The 25049-nt window shown below is 37.9% G+C and overlaps 1 protein-coding gene across 1 annotated transcript; it reads left to right on the top strand.

Moving 5' to 3' along the window:
- Positions 1-313: 313 nt before the first annotated feature.
- Positions 314-23969, top strand: LOC139940453 (programmed cell death protein 4-like). Its single transcript, XM_071936709.1, has 10 exons — positions 314-808; positions 5869-5975; positions 14986-15099; positions 16041-16268; positions 17905-18005; positions 18679-18796; positions 19329-19436; positions 20006-20122; positions 20863-21002; positions 21342-23969. The coding sequence occupies exons 1-10, from the start codon at positions 520-522 to the stop codon at positions 21391-21393; spliced, it is 1374 nt and encodes a 457-aa protein (XP_071792810.1). The 5' UTR covers positions 314-519; the 3' UTR covers positions 21394-23969.
- The last annotated feature ends 1080 nt before the right edge of the window (positions 23970-25049 follow it).

The following is a 25049-nucleotide window of genomic DNA, read 5'->3' on the forward strand; positions in this document are numbered from 1 at the left end:
GATTTATTTGTTTATGCGTCATCTATAGGCCTAAATATTCCTCGAAAATTAATAATTATAACAAACCGAACAGAAAATGTAAACAAAACTTGTCTAGTTCCCCTGTTCTTGTACATGACTAATCGCGCAAAATATAACAACAAAGGCATACCTGACTAAACCGCAGCGTTATTTTTGGCTTCCCCTGCTTTATTATTCTAATTTACATATGTACGCTCTCAACAACCAATCGGATATCAGTTCAAGAGCCACGTGATAACGACAATGTCACGAGTTGCGCGCTGCATGCTCCAAGGGGAGCTCAAACCCGCGAGGTCGCCACACGTAAAATCAAAACAACACCATCTCTCAAACAACTACACATCCAATAAACCATCCACAAATTCGGGATAAATTATCCCCCTTTTACTTCGAATTCCCGTTAGTAGTAACTGTGGGATAGTCGAAGGCACATTGGAGACTCTTTAGGGTCACTTAGGTGTGAAAGAAGGGGATTCTGCCAACCGAAACCGGAGAAAAATGGAAGTGGACGCACAGCCAAACGTGAATTTCGTCGAACAAAATGGAGACGTTTCAAGCGACGAGGCTGACACCAACAACAACCCATCGGGGGAGGGCGACGGTATGAACGGCGGCCCAATCTCCGCTCTCGACGGCAGAATCACCCGGAAGGCCAAGCGTAGACTTCGCAAAAGCCCTTCGAAGGAATTACTTCCCGTGGTATTGAACGGGCTTGTCACCGTCCCTCAGAAGGAGAAGAATATGCGAAAGTCTCGTGCTGGTCGGGGACGTGGACTCCCAAAAAAGGGTAAGGAAAAATTATCATTGTTTGTTTTGTTTTGGGGGGTCATTACTCTGGACATTTTGTGTGCGTTGGGCACGCTTGCTAAAGATCAACTTAAATACTACTGTTTTAGATAATTAAAACTTATTTACTAGACACATGGTTGGTAGGAAAATAAGCAAAGAAATCTTGAAGCTTACAAAGGGTTTCTTGATTTGAAAAACAACCCTACAAATACAATTTAAAATTTATTTATAAACTACTTGTGCCTTGCCACGCGTGGTGGTGTAGTGCGTGTATGTTGTGGCTGGGCCCTGTGTTGTGCGTGTTGGGGCCTGTGTTGTGGTTGGGTAGTTGAATGTAAATAGAACGGCGTGGGTGTGTTTGCATTGATCTTTGTGATTGGTGGAAGCACAATAGCTGCTTGCTCTTGGGTAATGTTATGTAATATTAGCTTGTTGTGATGCAGCATATTGTGTCACACCACTTGAGTTGAGGTATTTAACTCGTGAATATAACTGTTGAAAGAGTGAGTGACCTGTATTTTTACAATGAAAAATAGGTTAACCAGTTTGTTGTGATGTATAAAATGTGTGGCCCTGGGTGAGGAATTGTTGTGGCTTGCACAAACCTGTGTTCAGAATTATTTACCTCCATGGAATTATCTTGGTTTTTGTTTGTATTTTTTTTCGCATTTCAACTATGTAAATGTTTTCAATTTGAACGACCTACTTCATATTTCTTTGTTCAATCCAAAAGGTGTTATTCCAGATCCTCCATGTGATCAAACATTATTGTTGACAACATGTAGGCCTAGTCAATAGGCCTACAAATAAATCTTGATTTAATCGTCTGTGGCCCATGCTGAAATTTTAACCACAACCAATACAAGTCTTTACTTTGCCTGTAATGATACATTTTTGGAGTTTGCAGTTTCTTATTCTTAATGGCACTGTAAATGTTTGGTAATTGTCACAGACCAGTGATCTCACTTGGTGTATCTCATCACAAGCATAAATAACAAGCCCATGAAAATTTGGGCTCAATAGGTCATTGAAGTTGGGAGAAAGTGATGAAAGAAAAAACATCCTTGTTGGACGAATTTGTGTGCTATTAGATAGGAATAAAAGACTTAAAACTAGAAGTCTTTTATTATTTTAGTGAGAAATTCTTTCTCAAAAACTACGTTACTTCAGAGGGAGTCAGTTCCCACAATGTTTTATACGATCAAAAGCTCTCCAATGGTCATTACCAAGTCAGTTTTTTAAAGTTGATATTTGTTTTGAGTAATTACCAACTGGTACCTTCCCTTTAAAGATACCCAATATTGTCTGTCCCCCTTGAGTCAAACTTTACTTCAACAAATTTGGATCTGCTTCTAACAATAGAGTCACAGTCATTCTTTAAAGTTCCTCTATGGTTCTAACTTTTTTTAGATTGAATACCAAGCAACAAGGCTTTCCCCCAGGTTGATTGTTTTTCTTTACAGTCATAGTCCGTTTAGAGTCCAAACAAACATGAGGTGATAACCAAATACCCTAGACTTGAAACTAAGGTCCTTGGATAAGTAAACAATTTCTGCACAAATCCTTGGTTAGGGGCCTCGGGAAGGACAGTGACAACGGGGACATTATCAAGCCTGGTCTAAACTGTAATCCACCACAAAACCAGCTATTTGTGTTGATTTCCACTGTAAGTAATGGCAGTATGACCATGAATGGAGGTAGAAATGGACCTCAATGGTATAATCATAGAGAACAGGTCCTTTCTGTATGGTATAATAGATCTCACAAACTGATTACTTAGGGAGCCTTAAGCTTTGTAGGTTTGGATAAAAGTGTTTGCTTCAGCTCATCCATGTATTTGTTAAAGCAAGGCATTGATTCCCTTCTTAAGGGATTTAAAATGCAAACAGCTTTATGCTGTTCGATGCAGACTTGAATAAAACATTGGCTTCCCAGCAAAACTCCAGATATATACCCTGTTTCTGCTTAGCAAATTGTAGGCTTTGTTGGCCCTAACCAAACGATGGCAATATTATTATAATGATAAGAGAAGACAATTAATCACATACACTTTGTGCCAAATCAAAATATCAATATCCTCTCCCTGACATTTGATATTATCATCTAGCATTTTTATTAATTTTGTTGACCTTAAACATCCCCTCAAGGCGTACCTGCCCAAGAGTGATCAAGCATTCAGCCAATTTGGAGGTACCCTGGACATGCCCCAGGTATAATACTGGTAACAGGTGTTCAGTTCAGTGGCCAACTCAAGCCCAACTGAAGCGCAGCAGATGAAGTCTGATTAATAATCCTCTTAACGATGACTCATGTTCATTGTTTATTGTTAAGTAAAATATTATTAGTCATAGAATGTAAACAAATAAATCAATATTTGAAACAATGATGCATAGTGGAGATTTGTTTGTAACTCTCAGGGATTGAATGGTACTAAGTCAATGCAGAACAAAATAATCTGTAACGGGAGACTTTCCAATGCTAGGTGGCAGCAGACTTACCGGGTAAACTTCCATTGTTTGCGTGGTTCTGAACATGCGCATAGTTCTGAGAACAATGGATTTACCCGGTTAGTCTGCTGCCACCTATCGTCCCAGAAAGTCTCCTATTGGAAATTAAACTGGAGAAATCATGACTTGATGGCAAACTATTTTTGTTTTAATTAAAATATGCTTAGTAGAGTACATTATACAGAGGTAACGACTGAACATTAATTATAATGCAACCAGTCAATTAACTAAAGCCCTGAAGGCTTCACATGAGCAAGGACAGATTTCTGTTCCCCATCCGCTCAGTTAGACATGTATTCTCTGTAGAGGTAAATTTGATGGTGCAGATGTTTCCACTATTCACTATTTTACCTAGATCTCCATGCACAGACATTTTTGAGCATGTTGAAAAGGCAAGGCCATTTTCATATTGCAAAGGCCACTTCCTTTGGAATATCTTGAAAATGAAGTCTATGGGAAACCTTTGAAGGGCACCAAGACCAAGACCAGGGGCAACTGAGGCAAGTGTTTGTTTGCGTGTAATTCCAGGCCTGAATGGAGCATTTGTGCTTGGCCCGAGTTCCAAAACTAGACTCTGGCTAAAACTGGATCACCAATTAGGCCATTGTAGGTGAAGTACACTTAAAAGCCCTACCTCTCCTTCAGTTGAAACACAGCAGGGCCCAATTTCATAGAGCTGCTAAACACAAAACTTTGTTTAGCATGAATTTTCTGCCTCGATAAAACAGGATTACCCACCAAGTGTCCACAGGATTTTCAAGATGAGTGAACAACAGCTGAATATCATTAACAAGCAATATGCAACAAACGGAAATTTGGTTGGTAATCCTGTTTTATCAAGGAAGAAATTTCATGCTAAGCAAATTTATGTGCTTAGCAGCTGTATGAAATTGGGCCCAGGTCTGTTGATATAATTTGTACAGTATGAGTCATATCAGAACCCTGTTCCATGTAACATGTATCAACTAGAACTACCAACCAACTGTCTGTAGTTTCAATTACATGTCAATAAACAAATATCTCATTGGCATGCAAATAGAAAACCCATCGAGTGTTCATCATGGACTGTGTGCATTGGTGGCTGTGCAGGGCTGATGCAATACTTCAGTTGCAATGTTTACATGTACGTTGAACGTTCGTTCCAGAGGAAATTGGAATCAACAGTAAACAGTGCTACAAATTCTAAATTACACAGACAACAATAACATCCAATCTCATTTGACATCCCTATAGGCAGGCTAATCTTGTCAAGTCCAAAGGGTGTTAATTTTTTACCGATGAGTTTTGTATGAATTAGCTGATTGCAGACTGCTTACCCACCCTCCCCGAAAAATTATAATAATCATAAAAAAATGTAATAATAAGGTATTAATGAAATAAAATAAACAAATTGTTATAAATAAATATAAATCAGAATAATAAAATATTAATAAAATTATATTAAAATGTTGTTTTAAGTGAATAAGCTGTATGTAATATAAAAAAAAGTAATGATACTTCAAAGCGATTGCCTCCTTGCCCCTTGGTCATTGCCTTGGTGCCCTTGAAATGCTCCAGTAGAAATTTACAATTTCCTCATAGGGTGCCCTATACCAAGGAGAAAATGTGGTGCTCTTGCCATTTCAAAACATTGTACAACTTCCGAGACAAGAAAACAAACTGAACAAGTGAAATAAATTAATAAAAACATATAATGATTTGTTTTTAAAACAAACCCAGAGAAAAATTATATATTTCAAAACAGTTTTTGTATACTCAAACCAAGTGAATAACAAATTTCCCTCGTCGTCAGCAAACTCTTTGTCATACGCTGCAATGGTGCACAGAAACCTTAGTGCCAAGTACAGTAATTCATTTATGTCGTCTGATAGCTCACTGATAATACCAAAAGTTCATACCAATACAAACTTACTTTACCAGAGAAATAGAAAATAAATAAAATATCTTCCCTAAGTGCTTCTCTGTCATACGCTGCAATGGTGCCTGACGTTTCTAACCCCATTCATGTATTTCCACTTCACTGCTTGTGTTTCACTCAGTTACCTGTTCATGTTTGTTGTGTTGTCATTTAGCCTTCGAGAAAGACTCTGCTAGGGTCGAAACGTCAGGCCATTAACTATTTTTTGCATTTATACTCTCGGTCCATTTGGTTGGTAAGTTGTAACAGCCAATTTTATTTGCTTCCTTGATGTAAGTTAATGTAAGTTCTTATCAAAACAGCATACGTTTAACTGGGTTGTCTTTTTGATTCTGGCTTTGTCTTATCTTTTCTAGTTTTGAATCTAGTCTTGTAAAAAGAATTCCAGTTCAGGAGAACAATTCTGAGCCTATACAAGCTCTTCAGTCTCAGAGGTTTTTCCCCAAATTTGAGCCTTGAGTCGGTTATATTGAAAACTACAGTTTGGTTAAACAAGAGTTTACAATGTAATCCACAATTGCAGTTCAACTTTGCATCATAACTGGCACAAGTTTAGCTGTTACCACAATTCTATTTTATAGAATATTAGAAAGTTGAGTTTGAGGGTGTAATAATATTGTTATTTCGTTCCAGGTGGTGCTGGGGGCAAGGGCACATGGGGTAAGCCAGACGATGTCTATGAAGAGAATGACGCCGACTGCCAGGACGTTAATGACCCCAACTATGATTCTGATATCCAGGTGAGAACGGGGCGGACATGCCACTAATTGGGAGGACCAGTACACCCTTTGCTCAGGTCACCAGCACTGATGTCAAACAATAGAAATGTGCAAGCATACACGTACATGCCTGACGTGCACAAATCTCAGCCACTTCTTTTGACCCCAGTCAAGGCGCTGTTTGAGCTTGTAAACGTGACACCATGCAAGGGATGTACTGGAACTTTCTCCAAAAGTGTAGTGCCCATTTTAAGAATCCGATTTGGTTGCACTGTTTGTCTCCTGAGACGTTTTGAAAGCCTTACTAGTTAATCTTCTATAATGACAATAATAGTAAAAACATGTGTTCTGTGATGACGAAGTGCACTCTTAGTTTTGTATTGCCCTTTAAAAAGGTCACCGCCAGGAAATACAAACCGGAAAACAAGGATTAAGTTTTGATGAAGAAGTAATTAACAATCCATTGGAGGCAGAGCTGTGCTTTATGAGTGATATTGGACCAGGCCTCAACCTTTAGCTTCAGAGGGGCAACGCCACTTGGCCTCAAAAGCTCTAAAAAAGAAAGGGGCACCAAGGCCAACTGAAAGGGCCCCAAGGCCATTTTCAAACCTTTATTTGTTGATGATTATGTTAATATACTTTCCACTGATTTCAAGATGGTGGTCAACTTTCCAACCCATATTTATTTGCAGCACTCGAATTGCAAACTATTACCCCAGTAATTAACTTACCCCATTTTACCCCCTCCCCTTATTCATCGACTTAATTAAACTCCCTTCTGCTCATCTGGAAACAAATAATTGCTCCAGAACAAAGAATTGTTGAAAAAATCATACAGAAAAAAATATTAAGAAAATTAATTCCCTGCGTGCTAATCTAAAGAAAAAAGATCAATTAGTCTCTGGCTCACCACTACCCCAACTCTGCGAGACAAACGAGCCCCACCCACCCCGCGCCAACAACCCGGAGGCTCAGCTAAATCCGATGATTTGAAAAAATATATATATATATTTTTTTTTTCCTTATTTTTTTATATTTATATTGATTATGAGAATTAAAAACGAACCCCCAACCCCTTAGCACAAAATAATTGGCATAGCAAGCATTTAGCTAAAGTTGTAAGTTGTATTGTGCATTTACCTAATTAAAAAATGCTTCTAAAGTTGGCACTTTGCTGCCACTCCAGCCCTTTCGCCTTCCTGCTTATTTTTCATCTTTTGTGGGATGGCTGATTAATCAATAATGAACTTGATGGAGTATGATGATTTCCAAAATTAGGGCTCTGCCGTTACCTCCATATAATCCGATATTGACGTTTTACAATTCCACGCTTGTTGTGTGTACACAAACACATGTGTTTAGCAATGAAAACAAAGTCGCAAGGCAGGCAGATCACTGGTAGTGGTGGGTCACAAACATTAATCCAGTACAAGCCTTGGACACCAGCGAAATAGCCAGGGGGAAAACATAGACTGTATCCGGCCGCGCGCGTCCCCCGCCCCATCCGCTACAAATACAGATCTCAATAGACAAAATCCATGCGAAAATGCGTAATTTAGTGTAGGGACTTGTAGCGAGTTTATACATTGGAGTAGTCTGGTGCTGCGTTTTTAGTAGTAAACAGCTCAACTACGTTTGATATGGTTACCATGCCACGTTCTCGACACATTTTTTGTTGCACAGAAGCAGCATTGTGAAAACTAGTGTGCGGGATCGTACGTTCCGAATTTTACCTCCATATAAATTAAATGGGTCACAATGTTAACACTAAATAACATTTTCGAATAAATAATGTTATGGAATCAATGGAAAAGGGCACGACGGCCAAGTGGCCGTAAGGTACGTGATTTTTAAAAGGGCTTCACGGCAATTCGCTGGGGCATCGCGGCAATGGCCGCTGGTGGCCGCTGTAGAGGTCGAGGCCTGTTGGACCATGGTTCTCTGGATGTAACTGCTATTAAAATTACTCCGAATGGGACTCATTCGCCCAAATGCAGACTAAGAACAATACTTTCAAGTGTTTTAGTCATCCTGTTTGAAGTTTGGTAAAGCCATTTCATCTAGTAGTAGTTACCCAAGTGGGAACTCTGTGGCCCAGCATCAGCCACACCTGCACGTAGACCTCTTGTGGTTTTAAATATTAACAAACCACTGGGATTACTGATTAAATAGTTTTCCATCTGTTTAAAGTCACATCCAGGTCGTGTCTAGCAACAAGGCCTGTGTGTTTGATACTGGGTCAAAACCATCTGTGGTAGTTTTTTCCACCATTCTTCCAGGTCAGAGGTCACTTTACTGTTATGTCTACAGTATGAAAGGTCAATGTGTTTCAGATAAAAACAAAAACAAACTGCTTTGGACAAATAAATATAAAAACAGGTTTAGCGTACCCGCCTGCATCCCTTTTAGGAGCCACCTCCTTTTTTCTCCTTTTTTTTAAATGAAAATTTATTTTAAAGGATACTTGTTATTGATCTCAGCAAAAAAAGAGGGACCCTCTTGGAGGTTGTGGGTCCAGAATAAGGGGGACTAGAGGCTTGCTAAAATGCTAGCCATTCTCAGGAAAATTTCCACATTTTGGCAAACCACATCCATAACTTAACAAACACATCATTGATCTGTACATGAAATGTTGCATACATTGATAAAGTGATAGTACAAAAATATTCAGACTGATTTGATTCGTTCGGTTAAGTTGAAATGTTTGAGTGGGCATTGTAATGATATTTATTAAAAGGAAATGTAAGTGGGCGTTTAGTGCTGCCTGTGAAGTCTTGGGTTCTGGATCTGGGGACCTTTATTGTGTGGTAGGGAAGGGAGAGATACATGAACGCAGAGACATGATGATAATGCCTGCAGTGTTTGAAGAGTACATGGAAGGTTCATTGGAGGTGCCCGTGTGTGTGTGTGTGTGGTAACTAAGTTGCCATTTATAATAATCCTGTTTTTGTTTGGGGGTTTATGATGCAGGAATTTAATTTTTGAATGCTTAGCTACATAATTACATGTACGCCCCCCCCCCCCCTTCACACACAACAAACTGCATCCATATAATTTTCGTTGTTGTCAATAATAATTGTTTTGACTCCTTTAAAAGCTTTATATTTCTTGAAAGCTTTTCTGAAATATTTGTTCTCTTCTGAAGGAACTCTGGTAATGATAATTAAAACTGCTTTTTTGTTTACAAAATAAGTTAATATATTTATAGTAAAGGTTGGTATACTTTGGGCACAATGATTTATGTATTAATTACACACTCAATAAAATATTTGCATATACCCTAACCCTAACCCTAACCCTAACCCTAACCCATTGTTTTTTGCCTATCACTGTAAAGTATTTTTTGTTTTACAAACTTATTTGGTGAACAGCGTTTAGTCACAGTGCGAGGTTGTTACACGCCTTTTTGAAATTATACTTGACTTAGTGTACACTATACAATCTACTACATACATACAACATGTTCATTGTATGCAATGAGCCTCATTATTTCTTTTCAAGAACTATAAACTCAAGACTCTAGACACCCCCATGTGGTGATTATGATAATATTTGTCCACTTTCCTGGAAGCTGTGGCTGGCCTTAATGCAGCCAATCTGACCTCAATGCAACCGCAACCACAATCGTGTAGTTTATTGTCAAATTAGGACAACACACTATACACTGTATGCAAAACGTTTGGTGTTAAAGGATGGAATTAACAAGTAGATGCAAATAAGTTTTCATGCCATTTTAAGTTTGAACTGTAATATTTGTGCAGACTTGGTGGAACCATATTGAAGGCCAAGGCCTTAAGTGTTGGTCCAGTGAATTTAATCTAGTGCTATAAAGGTGTAAAATGTAACAAATAGCTCAACAATTTATGGGGTCAAATTATTTTGTGTAGAGAGGTGCTGTTATGGTTAAAGGCAGTGGACACTATTGGTAATTGTCAAAGACTAGACTGCACAGTTGGTGTATCTCAACATATGCATAAAATAACAAACCTGTGAAAATTTGAGCTCAATCGGTCATCGAAGTTGCGAGATAATAACGTAAGAAAAAAACACCCTTGTCACACAAAGTTGTGGGCGTTTAGATGCTTGATTTCGAGACCTCAAGTTCTAAATCTGAGGTCTCAAAATCAAATTCGTGGAAAATTACTTCTTTCTCGAAAACTATGGCACTTCAGAGGGAGCCGTTTCTCACAATGTTTTATACCATCAACCTCTCCCCATTACTCTTCACCAAGAAAGGTTTTATGCTAACAGGGTTCGACCTTAACGCAGGTCCGTTGGCCAAATGCCAGTAGAAATCGCGGCGGACCAGCTGAAACACCTTGCCAACTGGTCCGGCTGACCAGTCAAAAATATCGGCAGCGGTACTACAGAACTATGAAAATTTTAAACTATTTTCAGGCTCGAATAAAATGTAAAAACATTCACTCAAGGTTTGGATAAAACGTAATAAAAATCACTCGAAGTGCCGCTGAACGCTGGCAAACTTCCGATGATCACGCGTACACAGCGCAAAATCCCATCATGTAACGCAAAGGATTATAGTCTTCGTATAAGTTCACGTGTGGCAGAAAGTGTAAGAAATACTGAACGCTAGAGGGCGTTTCAGAATATTCGATAGCGTGGGAATAGACGCCCTCTATTGGTGAAAGTACGCAATAGCTTACAAAACTAGCTTCAATCGCCTTGACAGAAGACCACAAAGCAAAACACATTCTGTCAGCAGCATGGTCGGTCAACGGAGCAGATTTCCGTGTGGGAATAAGAGTCTAGCGTGTTTACGAAAAACGAGCGAGACGGTGAGGCTTCATTCAACAAAAATTACCAAGCTAGGATACTCTGGATGAGCAAAAAGGAGTATTTAATTGTGTTTAGTAAAGTTCTTCCGTCCTGATTTTGGGTAATTTTGTTGTTATTTGGGGCTGTTTTTTTTTGCGGGCGATTGGTGGGCGATCTAGTTTATCTATGGTTTTATTGGTCACATATAATGCGCGGTTGTTTGGGGTTTTTTGCGAGTTGATTTCAAGAAAGACTTGGGTTCTAGAAAGCAATCATGTGTTAAACAAAGGCGCAGTTGTTTTTGCTGCTTTTAAAAACGTTTTTAAATGAAAATTTTGTTCACAAAACAGACACCGGCACCGACCATTCCATACACATAATTGAAAAAAATACCGTCAAACTCGTATGCTTCTTCATGGACTTTTTTGATGTCTACTTTTTGTTGGGGTTTTTTCTGGACGAAAGTGGGAAGATTTTGGAACTTCGGTACGACATGGAGGAATGGGTACGATGTATTATGTTTATGAATACTTATTAAAACTACAATAATAGGCAATGTTTATACATGATAAAATAACTTGAGCGATCGCACGTAACCCTCCCCCACAGTAGATTTGAAGGCAGTACATAAAAAGTTAATGATATTTTAACAGTCGGTTTTAAAGTGTTTTTTGGGGTGTTTTTATAGTAAAAACACTATTTTTTTTTTCTTCATAAAAAAGTTCTTCTTACTTAGGAATACTTTTATGTTGAGTGCTTACAATAAACCGTGGACTAAAAAAAAACTACCTAAATAAAGACCATTTTGCTCTGACAAATAATTTGACCTGTTTTTAAATTAACTTTAATAACGCTATTGTTATTACATTTTTAAAGAAAAAATACTCTCAAATTAATTATCCTTTACGAACACAATAACTTGGTACACATAAATAAAGTATGGCTTCCAGTGCAGTTAAGTTGACGTTGCAAATCATGTTGAATTTTGAAATAGTGAAATAGCGACGATCGAAAATCGAGCAGTTGGTATACAACAGAATACTATTAGTTTAAAAAAAAAATAGCATAAAAAATTGACGGACCAGTCAAAAACCTGGCGGACCAGTGAAAAATCAAGCCAACTGGTCCTGCTGGCCAGTTGAAAAAAAAGTTAAGGGCAACCCCTGGCTAATAATTATTTTGAGTAACTACCAATAGTGTACACTGCCTTTAATGCAGAAAAGATATTGTGCTTTGAAATTATTCCCTCAACAGGGAAGCAAAACAAACAATAGGCCCTATACTGTAATTTGTACCAATATAAATTTGCATCGGGGATAAACAACATTAATTTGTTTTACCCTTTACACTGATGCCGGGTTATGTATGCTCGTAGATTTTTCTGTTTACAGGACTTTTGGAAAGTTAGTTAGCGGTGCTTAACACACATCAGTGGGTAAAATCAAATAATATTGAGGGGGAACAAATAAAAGAGAGCAATTTTTAAATCTTGCTTAGTGAAGTTTTAAAAGTAAGTGAATTATATTAACATGTGTTCAATGATGAGATAAGATAAATAGATACCCACCCCAAAACAAAAGGGGGAGAATGTGATAAAAATAATCGAAAACAACAAAGCGCACAGTTGGACATTTGCCAGAACTGACCTGAATTGCAACCTTGGGTATGCTGCAGCTGGTGATACCACTTCACCAGCTCAATCACCCAACCGTAACCCTGGTAATTAGTGTGAGCTGCAGTTCCTGAAATATTTTGATGGGATATTTTTATCATTCTGTGGCGTGTTTTTGGCTGAGTGATTGAAAATAAAGAGCAGCGGACTCTACCTCCCTCCAGTGTTTTAGATCAGCAGAGTGTGGGTTGAGTCCTGGGTCCAATTTCATATAACTGCTTAAGCATGAAAAGTTCTAAGCACCAAATAACGATGCTTTTAACAGAATATGACTATGCACTTACCAGCCAAAATACCATTATGTGACTGGTAAACAGCACAGCAGAATATTGTAATTTTTTAAGCAATATTTTCTGCTTGATCACAACTCTATGAAAATGGTCCCAGGTTGTAGCACTTGTGTCCTAGAGGAAGATACTTTACCATAATTGCTCTCCTTTGGATGGGACATTAAATTGAAGACAGTGGACACTATTGGTAATTTTCAAAGACCAGACTTCTCACTTGGTGTATCTCAACATAACAATAACCAACCTGTGAAAGCTTGAGCTCAATCAGTTGTCGAAGTTGCGAGATAATAATGAAAGAAAAAACACCCTTGTCACACAAAGTTGTGTGCTTTGCTTGATTTCTAGACCTCAAATTCTAAAACTGAGGTCTCGAAATCAAATTCATAGAAAATTACTTCTTTCTCAAAAACTATTTTACTTCAGAGGGAGCCATTTCTCACAGTGTTTTATACTATCAACCTATCTCAATTACTCGTTACCAAGAAAGGTTGATGGTAATAACATTGTGAGAAATGGCTCCCTCTGAATAAATGTACATGTAGTTTTCGAGAAAGAAGTAATTTTCCACGAATTTGATTTCGTGACCTCAGATTTAGAATTTGAGGTCTCGAAATCGACCATCTGTCGTGTGACAAGGGTTATTTTTCTTTCATTATTATCTCGCAACTTCGATGACCGATTGAGCTCAAATTTTCACATGTTCGTTATTTTATGCATATGTTGAGATACACCAACTGTGAAGGCTACATGTAGTCTTTAGCCCGTTTCACACGAGCTTTCTAAACCATGGTCGTTGGGAACGAAATCGCATTCCCGTTATATAATCACAAATTTGCGTCGTGTGAAATGAATCCGAGTGATGAAATCGCCAGGGACCCGCGTAATAAACAACCGGGATCAAGACCTCCTCCAAAAAATCGCAACCCTGTTTAGAATCGCCGAGTCACTCGTGTGAAACGACACACAGTAGATTACAAAGGTCCTCGGTGATCGCACAACGATCATGCATGCACAAACCATGGGGTTTCTTTACGCACAAACTTTTAAGCAGTACACGTCATTACCTGATGGAGAAAGTTCGTATATTCCACATCCAACAAAATGGTGTCGGCAGCACAAATTGAAAATTAGTTTATTTTATGCTTTCCTCAAAGTCAAAGTTTGTTTCTATGACCAAGAAGCTTCCGATCAAGAAAGCCTTGAATCTGGCCTTTCCGCTTGCAATTTCAAATAAAATGCTTTCGGATACATTCATCTTTGGAGTCGGGACGCTGAGAAATCGTTTATTTGTTATCATTTTGTCAATTTCTTTGATATCCAAACGGCTTGACGTTGCAAAACATGTAACGACTACCCAGTGTCATTTTGATTGCATCAAAAACGGGAAAGAAAATCTGTAAACACACGTGTGCAGATAGACTTGACAGTCAGTCCTTTTGATGTTCAACGAAAGCATACACATCGCGCGCACTGCACATACAAAACACAAGTAGGACTTTTCCTTACTCTATTACAGGAGGTAGTAAGAATTTGGTTGTGATCAATCGCTGTACAATTGAAGTACATGTATTTCGCCGCAAATTCTCCACACATGCATACTCTGCCGACGTCAACATCTAGCAAGGGTTGAATCCGATCGAGAAACACTCTGAGCGTCTTTTAACGCACGCAAAAAATAGTGGTGTGGACGCAAACCCTCTCGCTTATCTCTCGTTTTTTAATTTAAATTTACACTGAATGAACTCGGAGAACACATTATTTTAAGGTGAAAAATCCGGAAGATTCTTATGCCTGGAAAACACATTGCTGCGCCAAAAAATGATCGATGGTAACCTAAAGCAAACACATGACATTGCACGGGACACTGACAGAGCACCAGCGAACTGATAAACAACCCACAATGCGATCTCGCATAAACAAGGGACGTCGGGAACGCAATGTGCGTGGTCGTGTGAATGTTGGTCATGAAATCGCAAACAACCTTTGTGACAGACGACTGGCGCCCACAACAAGGGACGTTGGTCTTCGGCTCTCGTGTGAAAAGGGCTTTTGACAATTACCAATAGTGTCCACTGCCTTTAAGTCACAGAACCCATACACTTGTGTTGGAAGAGTCTGGGTTAGCCTCGATGTTTAGGGTTTACATTTCAAGCACCTGTTACCTCTGGTTTCCTCAGGCTTGCAAGTTACAGTGATTAAAGGCATCCTTGGTTGCAATACCAGAAGAAGAAAAAAATACTAATAATAGTTCTAATTATATTGTATTTTTTTTTATTTTGCTGAATGTGTGTAGGCTGACATTGCCCTGAAAGCTACCAGCCCCAAGTTGAAAGGCAAAGAGCTTCTAGACATGGTTGAACCAATCATTCAAGAATACTTTGAGAATGGAGATACTGATGAAGTCGCGGTAAGTTCATTTTGTCACTGTTTTCACGAAGGGACTGACTGGCCTGTCAAAGATCACTTTTTCAAAATTTTTGAATTGTTTTTACTTTCCTGCCTTTAAACATGATTCAAGTCTTTCTTGACCTGTTGCTCAATTAAAATTACGCTTAATTTCTTAATTACGTTAATTACTTAGTGGGCATTCAGTACTGCAGCAACCAAAGTTTGTGATATTTGTTTACAAACTAGTCAATGACTATTTTAAAGTAAATATTTTTTACCAGGAATGACGGAATGTTACTTCTCCTTCATTTGACAAATCAAACCTCAAATCTCACCAATAGATTTCAGCCAGCCTTCTCTTGTCCATTGAAAACAAAACAAACACATTTTTTAAAGCGATTGGGTTTTCTCCTACATGTACATGTAGTTACAAATTATGTATAATCTGCAGTATAAGAGTTAGGCTACTTAATATTATATTAATTTTGGTTTTACCCGTATAAACCAGCCGTGACACTTGTGTCCTTAAGCAAGACAGTGCACTTTTCGAAAAGAGAAGGGGTTCGCCCTGGTGTTCCTGGCTGTGGCCACTGTATGCGTGGTAGCACCTTGTTAACCCTTATAAGGTGCTAAATAATTGGGTCTCAAAATTCATCACTGCAAGTACCTATCTTTCTGAAAGTTTGTATACTCAGCACCTTGAGTACCTTGTTTGGTAGATACGTGCGCTATTATAAGTGGTAGATACGTGTCCTGTAATAAGACTTTGATATTATTCTTCTTATTATTATAAACCGATGTGTGTAAGCATTGTATACTCGGTACTTTCCCGTGCTCTGTGAAAAAAACACAGGCATATTACTTAAAGTGGATTCGAACCCAAGACCTTCGCAATTCTAGAGCAGTGTCTTATTATTATAATAAAAAATTCAAGTTGTTTATTGTGTGTTATGATCCTAGGAGTGCTTGTCTCAACTGAACATCGACACCGTGGACCGTCACGAAGTTGCCTCCAATGCCCTCACTCTAGCCATGGAGAGGAAGGCACCCGAGAAGGAAATGACTTCGGTCCTGATCTCTGACCTATACGGGTTAAAGGTCGTGTCTGAGGCTGAACTGGAGGTGGCTTTTGAGCAGCTGCTTCACCAATTGCCAGATCTGACCCTTGACTCACCCGATGCTCCAATTGTAAGTTCTTTAGTTTTACTGGGCCAGGGATCGATTTCACAAGGAACTTGGGTTAGGACTAGTCCTAGGAGATATTAAAAACTTAATCCTGGTCCTAAGTTAGGAGGAGTAACTTGTTCATAAATCGAGATAAGATTTGTCTTAACTCTTTAGCCTTAAAGGTACTGGACACTATTGGTGATCGTCAAAGACCAGTCTTCTCACTTGGTGTATCTCAACATGCATAAAATAAACAAACCTGTGAAAATTTGGACTCAATTGGTCGTCAAAGTTGCTGGAGAATAATGAAAGAAAAAAACACCCTTGTCAATCAAGATGTGTGCTTTCAGATGCTTTGAATTTGAGACCTCAGCTGAGGTCTCAAATTCAATTCAAATATTTAAGTGAGAAATAACTTCTTTCTCAAAAATTGCTGAAATAAACAGCTGATTTGGTAATTGTTTGGAATACTCAAAAAGATTAATTTTGGTTTTTAAAACCCACAGTTTTACAATGTTCGAGCCCTGTGAAACAAACACATCGGTGTATATGGTTGAAAAAAAGTCTTTATCCTGATGCAAATTTCCAAAATTAACTCAAGAAGCTTCCAGGTATGGAGTTAGTTTAATTGTAAAACTTTTGGTTTTAGAAACCGAGTAGAAAATTTGCAGTTAAACTGTCTAAAAAATTTCTTCAAATTGTGAATGTAGGAAGAATATCATTTTCAACTCCCGATAAGTTACAAATTCCTTTATGAAAAGCATTTTAATGTAAGTCTTAACTGTTGTACCTCACAAGTGTTGCTCAACAGCAAAACAAATTTTCCTTCTGTCCCAGTGGTTTTCTAAAATAGCAAGTGTCTTGACATTTACACCTTAGCCTTTCGATATCAGCTTGACTTCCAGACACCTCAATTGATTTAATCGCGTGATTTGGGGAGTGCAGAATGTGTCTGTAAAGACACCCTTGGGCTGAGATTATGACAGTGTTATCAATTATGGTTGTGTAAAAGCTTTGACTTGACATTTTGACATGTTTGAAAAAAAGTATTTTGACAGTAATGCTCCATTTTGTCAAGCAGATAAGGAGATACTTGGATATTGGTCTTGATTCCTGTCAAGTAAGAATACATTTACTGAAGCAGGGTTCTGCCCAGGATTTCTTTAGAGGCGGAAACAAAGTTTTCACTTGATCATAAAAGTAGACTCAAACCAACTGAAATGTGGCATTAGATACCTGTTTGTTTTAGGAACATTTGTATACGCAATTTACTTTTTCATTGAAAACCTTTGAATGGAAATTTGGTTCTAACCTGTGAAACACGCTTATATACTTTTTTTAAAGCAAATTTTTCTGCTGAAGTTAGTACAAATATTTACTTCCCGTTCAGCAGCGCTGTGAAATTGAATACTGATTAGAAAGAAAGAACAATTTGAGAACGCTGCATTGTTGGTGTGAAGTGTAAAATAACATATTTTAGAGGAAGTTGCAAAGCCGTAAAATATACCTTGTTTTCTCAGGGAGAATTTATTTCTCAAGAACATATATGCCTTCGCATATAGAGATAACTTTAACCCTCAATTATTTATAACAGAACCTTTGAAAAAAGGTATCAGGTTCAATACTTGACTCTTTACTTTTACCCGTGTTCCTTCAGGTACTGGGTCAGTTCATTGCTCGTGCTATTGCTGATGACTGCCTTGCTCCAAGATTCCTGCAGTCACTTAAGAAGAAGATCAAGGAGGAACACATCTTGTGGTAAGTTCTTCATAGTACAAAGTTCTTACATGGTACTTTATCACATACGAGGATGTACCTCAAAGCACTCATTTTCCTTGTTTTTTTTTTACATGGTATGTTGAGCTATGTTTGAAATGTAGGACCGATTAATTTACTGCCAACCCTACCAGAAACCAGTGGATGAAAACTTTTCTCTCAGCGATAAATGTACTGGGTTCTTTACACAACACACGGGACATGTTGCTTTACGTCCAGTTGAAAAGGCGCAGCAATAATGGATAAGTGTCATGCCTAAGGATTACAGGTGTCATGACCAGGACTCAAACCCTGAATCAGCCTATCGGAAACACGAGAGCCTTTTTTTTCTCTTTTTTTTTTTTTTCTTTTTTTTACTCGAAATGGTATTTTTGTATAGTCCTATGAAAATGGATAGCTTGAACTCCGTCTTTGTAACCTCTAAAATTGCCCTAGTTTGATGGAGTTGATAATGCACATCCAGCTTGATCCGAGTGTTAAAGTCACGAGTTAACCAACTGATAAAAGAGTCCGATCCCAAATGTGCCAAGAAGGGACTAATACGTAACCTGAAATATTAAGATTCAAACTGGTTTGTAATTTACGAAGAGTGGTGCGTTCGTCACATTTTGTTGATTTTACCATCATTTTCACCCCATTATTGTTTTGTTGACAGTTTCCAGGCCTTGAACCGTGCCGATCTGCTTCTGAATATGAAACATGGCATGCTGAAGCTAGACAATGTCTGGGGTGTCGGAGGTGGCCGTAGACCAGTCAAGGTCCTGGTCAAGAAGGTGGGTACAGGGGAGGGGTTATAGATCTCATTTAAAGGCACAGGGGTGGATTTCACAAAGAGTGAAGACTAGTCTTATCTCAGGTTATTAGGACGAGTTATTTGTCCTAACTTAGGACTACACTACCCTTAAGTTTTTACTATATCCTAGGACTAGTCCAAAGTTAGGAATAGTTGAAACTCTTTGTGAAATCAATCTCTGGACACATTTGGTAATCGTCAAAGACCAGTAATCTCCCTTGGTGTATCACAACATACGCACAAAACAATAAATCAGAGAAAATTTTGACTCAATTGATCATCGCAGTTGCGAGATGAAAGGTTTCAGACTTGAAGTCTTTTAATATTTGAGTGAAAAATCAACTCTTTCTCAAAAACAACACTACTTTAGAGGGAGCCGTTTCTCACAATCATTTGTTCTATCAAAAGCTCTCCATTGGTTGTTACCAAGTGAGTTTTCATAATATTTCTGAATAACTGCCAATAGTGTCCAGTGCCTTAAAACTTGTCGTTTTTTCAACTTGTCTCCTAAGGTGGTGCTCTTGATTAAGGAGTTCCTTTCGTCCGGGGATGCCAAGGAAGCCTTCCGCTGTCTCGTGGAACTAGACGTGCCTCACTTCCATCACGAACTCGTCTATGAGGTAAGTGTCAAATAAGAAAATGTACTACAACAACCGCCTCGTAATCTTCTGCTATTTTCATTTGTCCCCCTCAATCTACAATATCTAATGTAGTAGTCCCAGCCCATTTTCTACCTTCTGCCCAGGTAGTAGTTTAAAAAATCCATCATTGCAGAACTGAGAAGTTTCCCAAATTCTGAAAATCTACTTCGCATTAGTAGAATATAAAGCAAGACAAGTTCTCAAAAGAACATAATCTACCCACCATTTTTTCTTTTTTTCACACACATGGTGTTACCCCAAACTAAATATATATTGATACTTTACCATGCAATGCCTTAAATCGTTAACAGTTTTGTTGTTGATAAATTCATTTTGAAGATCTCAGAAAGTAGTCTGTAGTCAATTCCCATTTGTTGATTCAAATTTCAAAACAAAATAACTTATGGTCTGGGATCGAATGTTGTGCCGGAGTTGAGCATGCACAGTATGACCTGGGCTTTAGATCAATTTTAGCTCTGCTAAATTGAACCATGTGATAACAAAATCTATCAAGCTCCTATTTTTCAACCCTCCGTCCATCATTGCAGGCAGTGTACATGGTTCTAGAGCGATATGAGTCGGTGGAAAGAGTGGCTCAATCTATCGCCACGCTACTGAAATACATGTTTGATCATAACGCCGTCACAATCGATCAGATGAACACGGTAAGTGGAGGTCACAGTCAAAGTCTGTGCACAATGGTTCAGTGGTTAGACTGCACGACTTGCAATTACAAGGTTGTGGGTTCAAATTCTACCAAACTAACCGCCGATTTCACTGCGACTAGATTAAGTATTGTCGTCTAGTTAGTGATTCACAATTTATTGATTTGTGCAATTCTACGTCATAGACATTACACCAATATATGTTGGAGAGAAATTGGTAACGACTAGAATAAGTATTGTGGTCCAGTTAGTGATTCACAATTTATTGATTTGTGCAATTCTACGTCATAGACATTACACCAACTCATGTTGGAGAGAAATTGGCTGTTGCCAGCTATGTGTTTATATCCCCTTGAGGGAGTTTGCCAAGTTCCCTTGATGGGAAGATCATCTAAACAATTAAACAAATAGAGTGAAATAGAAATTTTAACTGATTTGCACCTGATGGTGGAAAAAATAAGAGAATGGGTAGTAAACAAGGTAAGTCCTGATCTCACAAGGCCAAAACTTTATTTTGAACCCAGGGTTTTTCACACTTTTCTTGTGACTTTGAAGATCAATTGAGCTTAAACTTCCTCAAGTTTGTTCTGTAAATGTTTATGTAGGGACACACAAAGTACTGACCCGGGTCTATAGCATTTACCAGTGTTGTCCCTATGGTTGTTTTTAAGCTTTGTTTTTTCTTATCAACCATTATTAAAAAAATATATTTATATCTTTTTTGTCCCCTCCACCCTTAGGGTTTCCGGCGTGTATTTGCAAGCTTGCCTGACATAGTGATTGATGTCCCTCACGCCTTCACTATCATGGAGAGGTTTGCAGATATCTGTCGCCAGGAAGACATCATATCAGCCCAGCTGAGAGCTGAGGTGCCAACTAGGTGAGTCAGTTAATCCCTCCCTCACCCCCCGCCAAACTGTACAAAAGCAACTGCAAGAAATGGAAGATTTTCACTGTTTTTTCCATGGTTCGGTGTACACTTTTTGCTCATGTGATGTGACATCATCCACATGCTATAAATAAGTGGCTCATCTACATGCTTTTAATATTAGTGGCCTCATCTACATGCTATTAATACGGTACATTGTCCATACACTACACTTCTATCTGACTAAGAATAATCATTGCAAGTACAATTTTCTTAAAACAAAATTGCGTGTTATGGGTTTTCAAGACTGTTCCGCCTCAGTTGTCAGCACTATTTCTATTTCCTTTGCAGAGTCCGCAAGCGTTTTGTGTCAGAGGGTGACGGTGGACGCCTCAAGGAGTAAGAAATATTTGAACCCAGCGGCTGAACTGACACATTCAAACTTATGGTAAAACAAGACTTGATATTAACATTTTAAGTAACATTATTCATAACGTTTCGTACATATTCGTTGGCCTTTAGATGGGCATGTGGTAATTAACACTAGAGGGCGATATACTCAAGGCTCTACTGGGTTTTTTTATACTGTGATTGGTGCATAGGGTTGAAAATAAGAACTAGAGGGCGTACAAATGCATGCACCGCGGCCTGACAGTTCTGCCTATTGAGACAATGTGCTGACACGTCATATTGCACTAGTCACCCAGCAGTTCAGGTCTGCACAGAAATTATTTTCAAAGTGGACATTTGTAGGCAGTTTACCCATAAAAGATTTGTGCCTATGGCTGGTAAGCGGAGTTATGTCGGTGGCGTAGCGGGTGCTCCCTCTAGTTCAGAAAATATACAACTCTATGAATTGGCTCAAGATGTGAGAGCAATATAGCGCCCTCTAGAGTTCATACCACATGGGTTTCTGTGTCAGTCATGCCCGAAGAATGTACATTGTGTTGATGTGATGTGAATATTACCTGGCTATATATCTGCCCCCCCTCCCCTCGATTTTCAAAATGGGGTTCTTGCTTTTGAATAAAAGTGACAAGAAAAAAAAATGCATGTGTTATTAAGTAAAAAAAGTTCTGAGAAAAGTAACTTTGATTAAACTGTTTGCTAAATTTAAAGGTTTAAGTTTGGAATTTTGAGTAAACGTTACTGAATTTAGATTGTGTACAAAGTTTGAAGAGCAGTTGATTTGAGGAGTTTTTGGGGATCATTTATTAAAGTACTTGACAGGTTGAAGGAGGAAGCAAAATTAATTTTTAATTAATCCAAAGTTACTTCGAAGTAATTGTGATCCTTTGTAAAAGTGACTTAGTCGATCCTTTAAAAATAAATACTTATTGATCATTTAATGATTTAAAAATGATAATTTTATTTTTCGTCCAAGTGGACAGGTTTTGCCCGTTGAGGGGCAGAAGCTGAACGTTGTTTACGTTGTTGTTACAGGAGCATAAACAAAAATTGTACATTGTATTACGATAAAAAGTTCTATTCAAATATTTTCTCTTTAGAATTGTCTATTTTGATAAAAAGATGTAAAAATTGATGCAAAAGAGGCAGCATTTCGACACCTGTAGACTGGTGTTTGATGCAACACCTGAGGAAAGAATTAGGGGAGGAGCTGTTGAATGAAAAAGGGGCATATGAAGGGAATTATGCGAAACCATAGACTCAAACAGTCAGAAAACTCATGGGTTATCTTTTTGTTTTGATATATATGCAAATGAGGTCATAAAAAAGCAGCTGGAAAGGAGATTACAGTCTTCGAAAAAATTAATGAAGTAACTGCAGCTCAGTTCAAAGCTTGGCTCCATTACGGCCTATTTTCTTTCACCAATGTGTAAAGAACAATTTCTGTTTGAGGAATTTTTGGATGTAAATTTTGGATTTATCCAGACTTGAGATTAGATCTGAATTTACAAGGTTTTTAAGAAGGTGATTTTCCTGAGGAATTTTATACATTTATGTTATATTCCGAAGATGAATATTTCAAGAAAGTTATTAACAGTTTGTCTTATTTTCAACTTTGCATATCAATTAAATTCTATACATGAACTGACAAGTTGTTTCAGGTTTTATATAGGATATATTAATTTTAGCAGTTTTGCCAACCTTCTTTAAAGGGTCTTTGTAACTTTTGTAGGACAAAAAACACAATGTCCACAGATTTACACTAAACTTACACAGATTGAAGATAATGATAGTAGCAAGCTTCCCTGAAAATACTACGTGCTGAGGTGCTGTAGTTTTTGGAAAATGAGTAAAACAATGTAATGAAAATAGTTTTTGTCTCTATTTTAATAATTTACAAGCGGATTTTCATGACATTGTCTTACTCATTTTTCAAAAACTACTGCACCTCAGTAAGTAAGATTTGAAGGGAAGCTTTCCACTATCACTATCTTCAAACCCTGTAAGTTTAATGTAAATCTATTGGACATTTTGAAAAAGTACCCAAATCCTTTAAAAAGACAACAAAATAACAAACACACTATATAGGGCATTGGTTTTTGTAACCCAAAATTTGATTATTATACAACATTTGCATTTGCTTTTCTTTCCCATTTCATTTTGATATAATTTAAATATTGAATGTACAGACCTCAATGAATCAATTTCATAAAAGCAAAGTTTGCCAAATTTACGTGCTCACTCTTGGTTCCTGATTCTATTTCTTTAGTTCCTGCTGATTTTGAGCTTTATTTTTCTTCTCAATAACTCTCTTTGTGTTGGTCACCTCCAGTGCAGATACTCGTAATATGCAAGGTGCGTTTAATAGAAGACTTTGGAATGCTAGGTGGCAGCAGACTTGCAAGGTAAAATTCCATTATTTGCAATGTTATGAGTATGTGCACATTACTGAGAACAATGGATTTACCTGGTAAGTTTGCTGCCTCCAAGCGTCCCAAAAGTTTCCCATTAATGTCACCTGTTTGGGATAGTATGGCTCGGACGCGTTTTCGCAGTTGTAAAAAAAAATAACTGTTTTGGTTGAAATGGCCTTTGGATAATCACTGGCTAATGACTGAAACGGTTATTTGTTACAGCCGCCAAAACGCACCCCAGTGGGGGTAGTTTGACAACTTATTTTGCACCATCAATCCGAACAATATGTAAAGGACATTCCCATTCTGGATAGTATGCTTGAAGGGTTCCTAAATCCTAGTTAAATTCAAGAGAGGTGATGTAAAAACCCAGATGGGGGACGGTTGAGGGTTTATTGGTCAAGTCAAAGTTTGTTTGCTCCTCTGAGATGTATTAACTTTGGCCAGTCTTGGTATAAGTAGACACTTTTTACTTAATAATAAAGTGACTTTTGACATCAAGAAAGAATGTGTTTATTGACTTTTGTTTATTTCCAAGTCTTGTCTGACGTACAGGTTTTTTTGTGAATAATATTGCTGGACTTGCTGCTTGTAAAGTTGAAAAAAGTGCAAAAATTTGAGAAACAAAAATGCTGGACTTCACCTTGTGATTTTTTCCATATCTGGTCCAGAACAAACTTTATGCTAGACTTAGTTACCCATTGTGGTTTTTTCAAATTTTTTCCAAAACTTTAGAGAAAAAGAAAAGGCTGGACTTACCCTTGGTGATTTTTTCCATATTTGGTCCAAATTTGAGCAAAATCATGCTGGAATTACCTCCTAGAATTACTGGAAATTCTGGAATTACCTCCATGCTGGACTTGCTTCCCCTTGTGATTTTTTTGTTTTTTGCCAAAATTTGAGAAAATCATGCTGGACGTGCCCCCTCAGATTTGTTCAATGTTTTGCCAAAATTTGAGAAAAAATTATGTTTTTTTTTTTTTTTTCTTTAAATTTTTTGTCAAAATTTGAGGAAAAAAAACCCTGGACTTACCCCTTGTAATTTTTTTAACTTTTTGCCCAAATTTGTTGATGTTTTCAAATTTATACAAAAACTTGAGAAAAAAAATACTGGACTAGCCCCTTGTGATTTTTTCAATTTTTTTGCAAACATTTGAGAAAAATTATGCTGGACCTACCCATTTTGATGTTTTCAAGATTTTGCCAAAGTTTTAGAAAAATCATACTGGACTTAACC

Source organism: Asterias amurensis, chromosome 8 (genome assembly GCF_032118995.1).
Source record: "Asterias amurensis chromosome 8, ASM3211899v1".
Taxonomy (NCBI): Eukaryota; Metazoa; Echinodermata; class Asteroidea; order Forcipulatida; family Asteriidae; genus Asterias; species Asterias amurensis.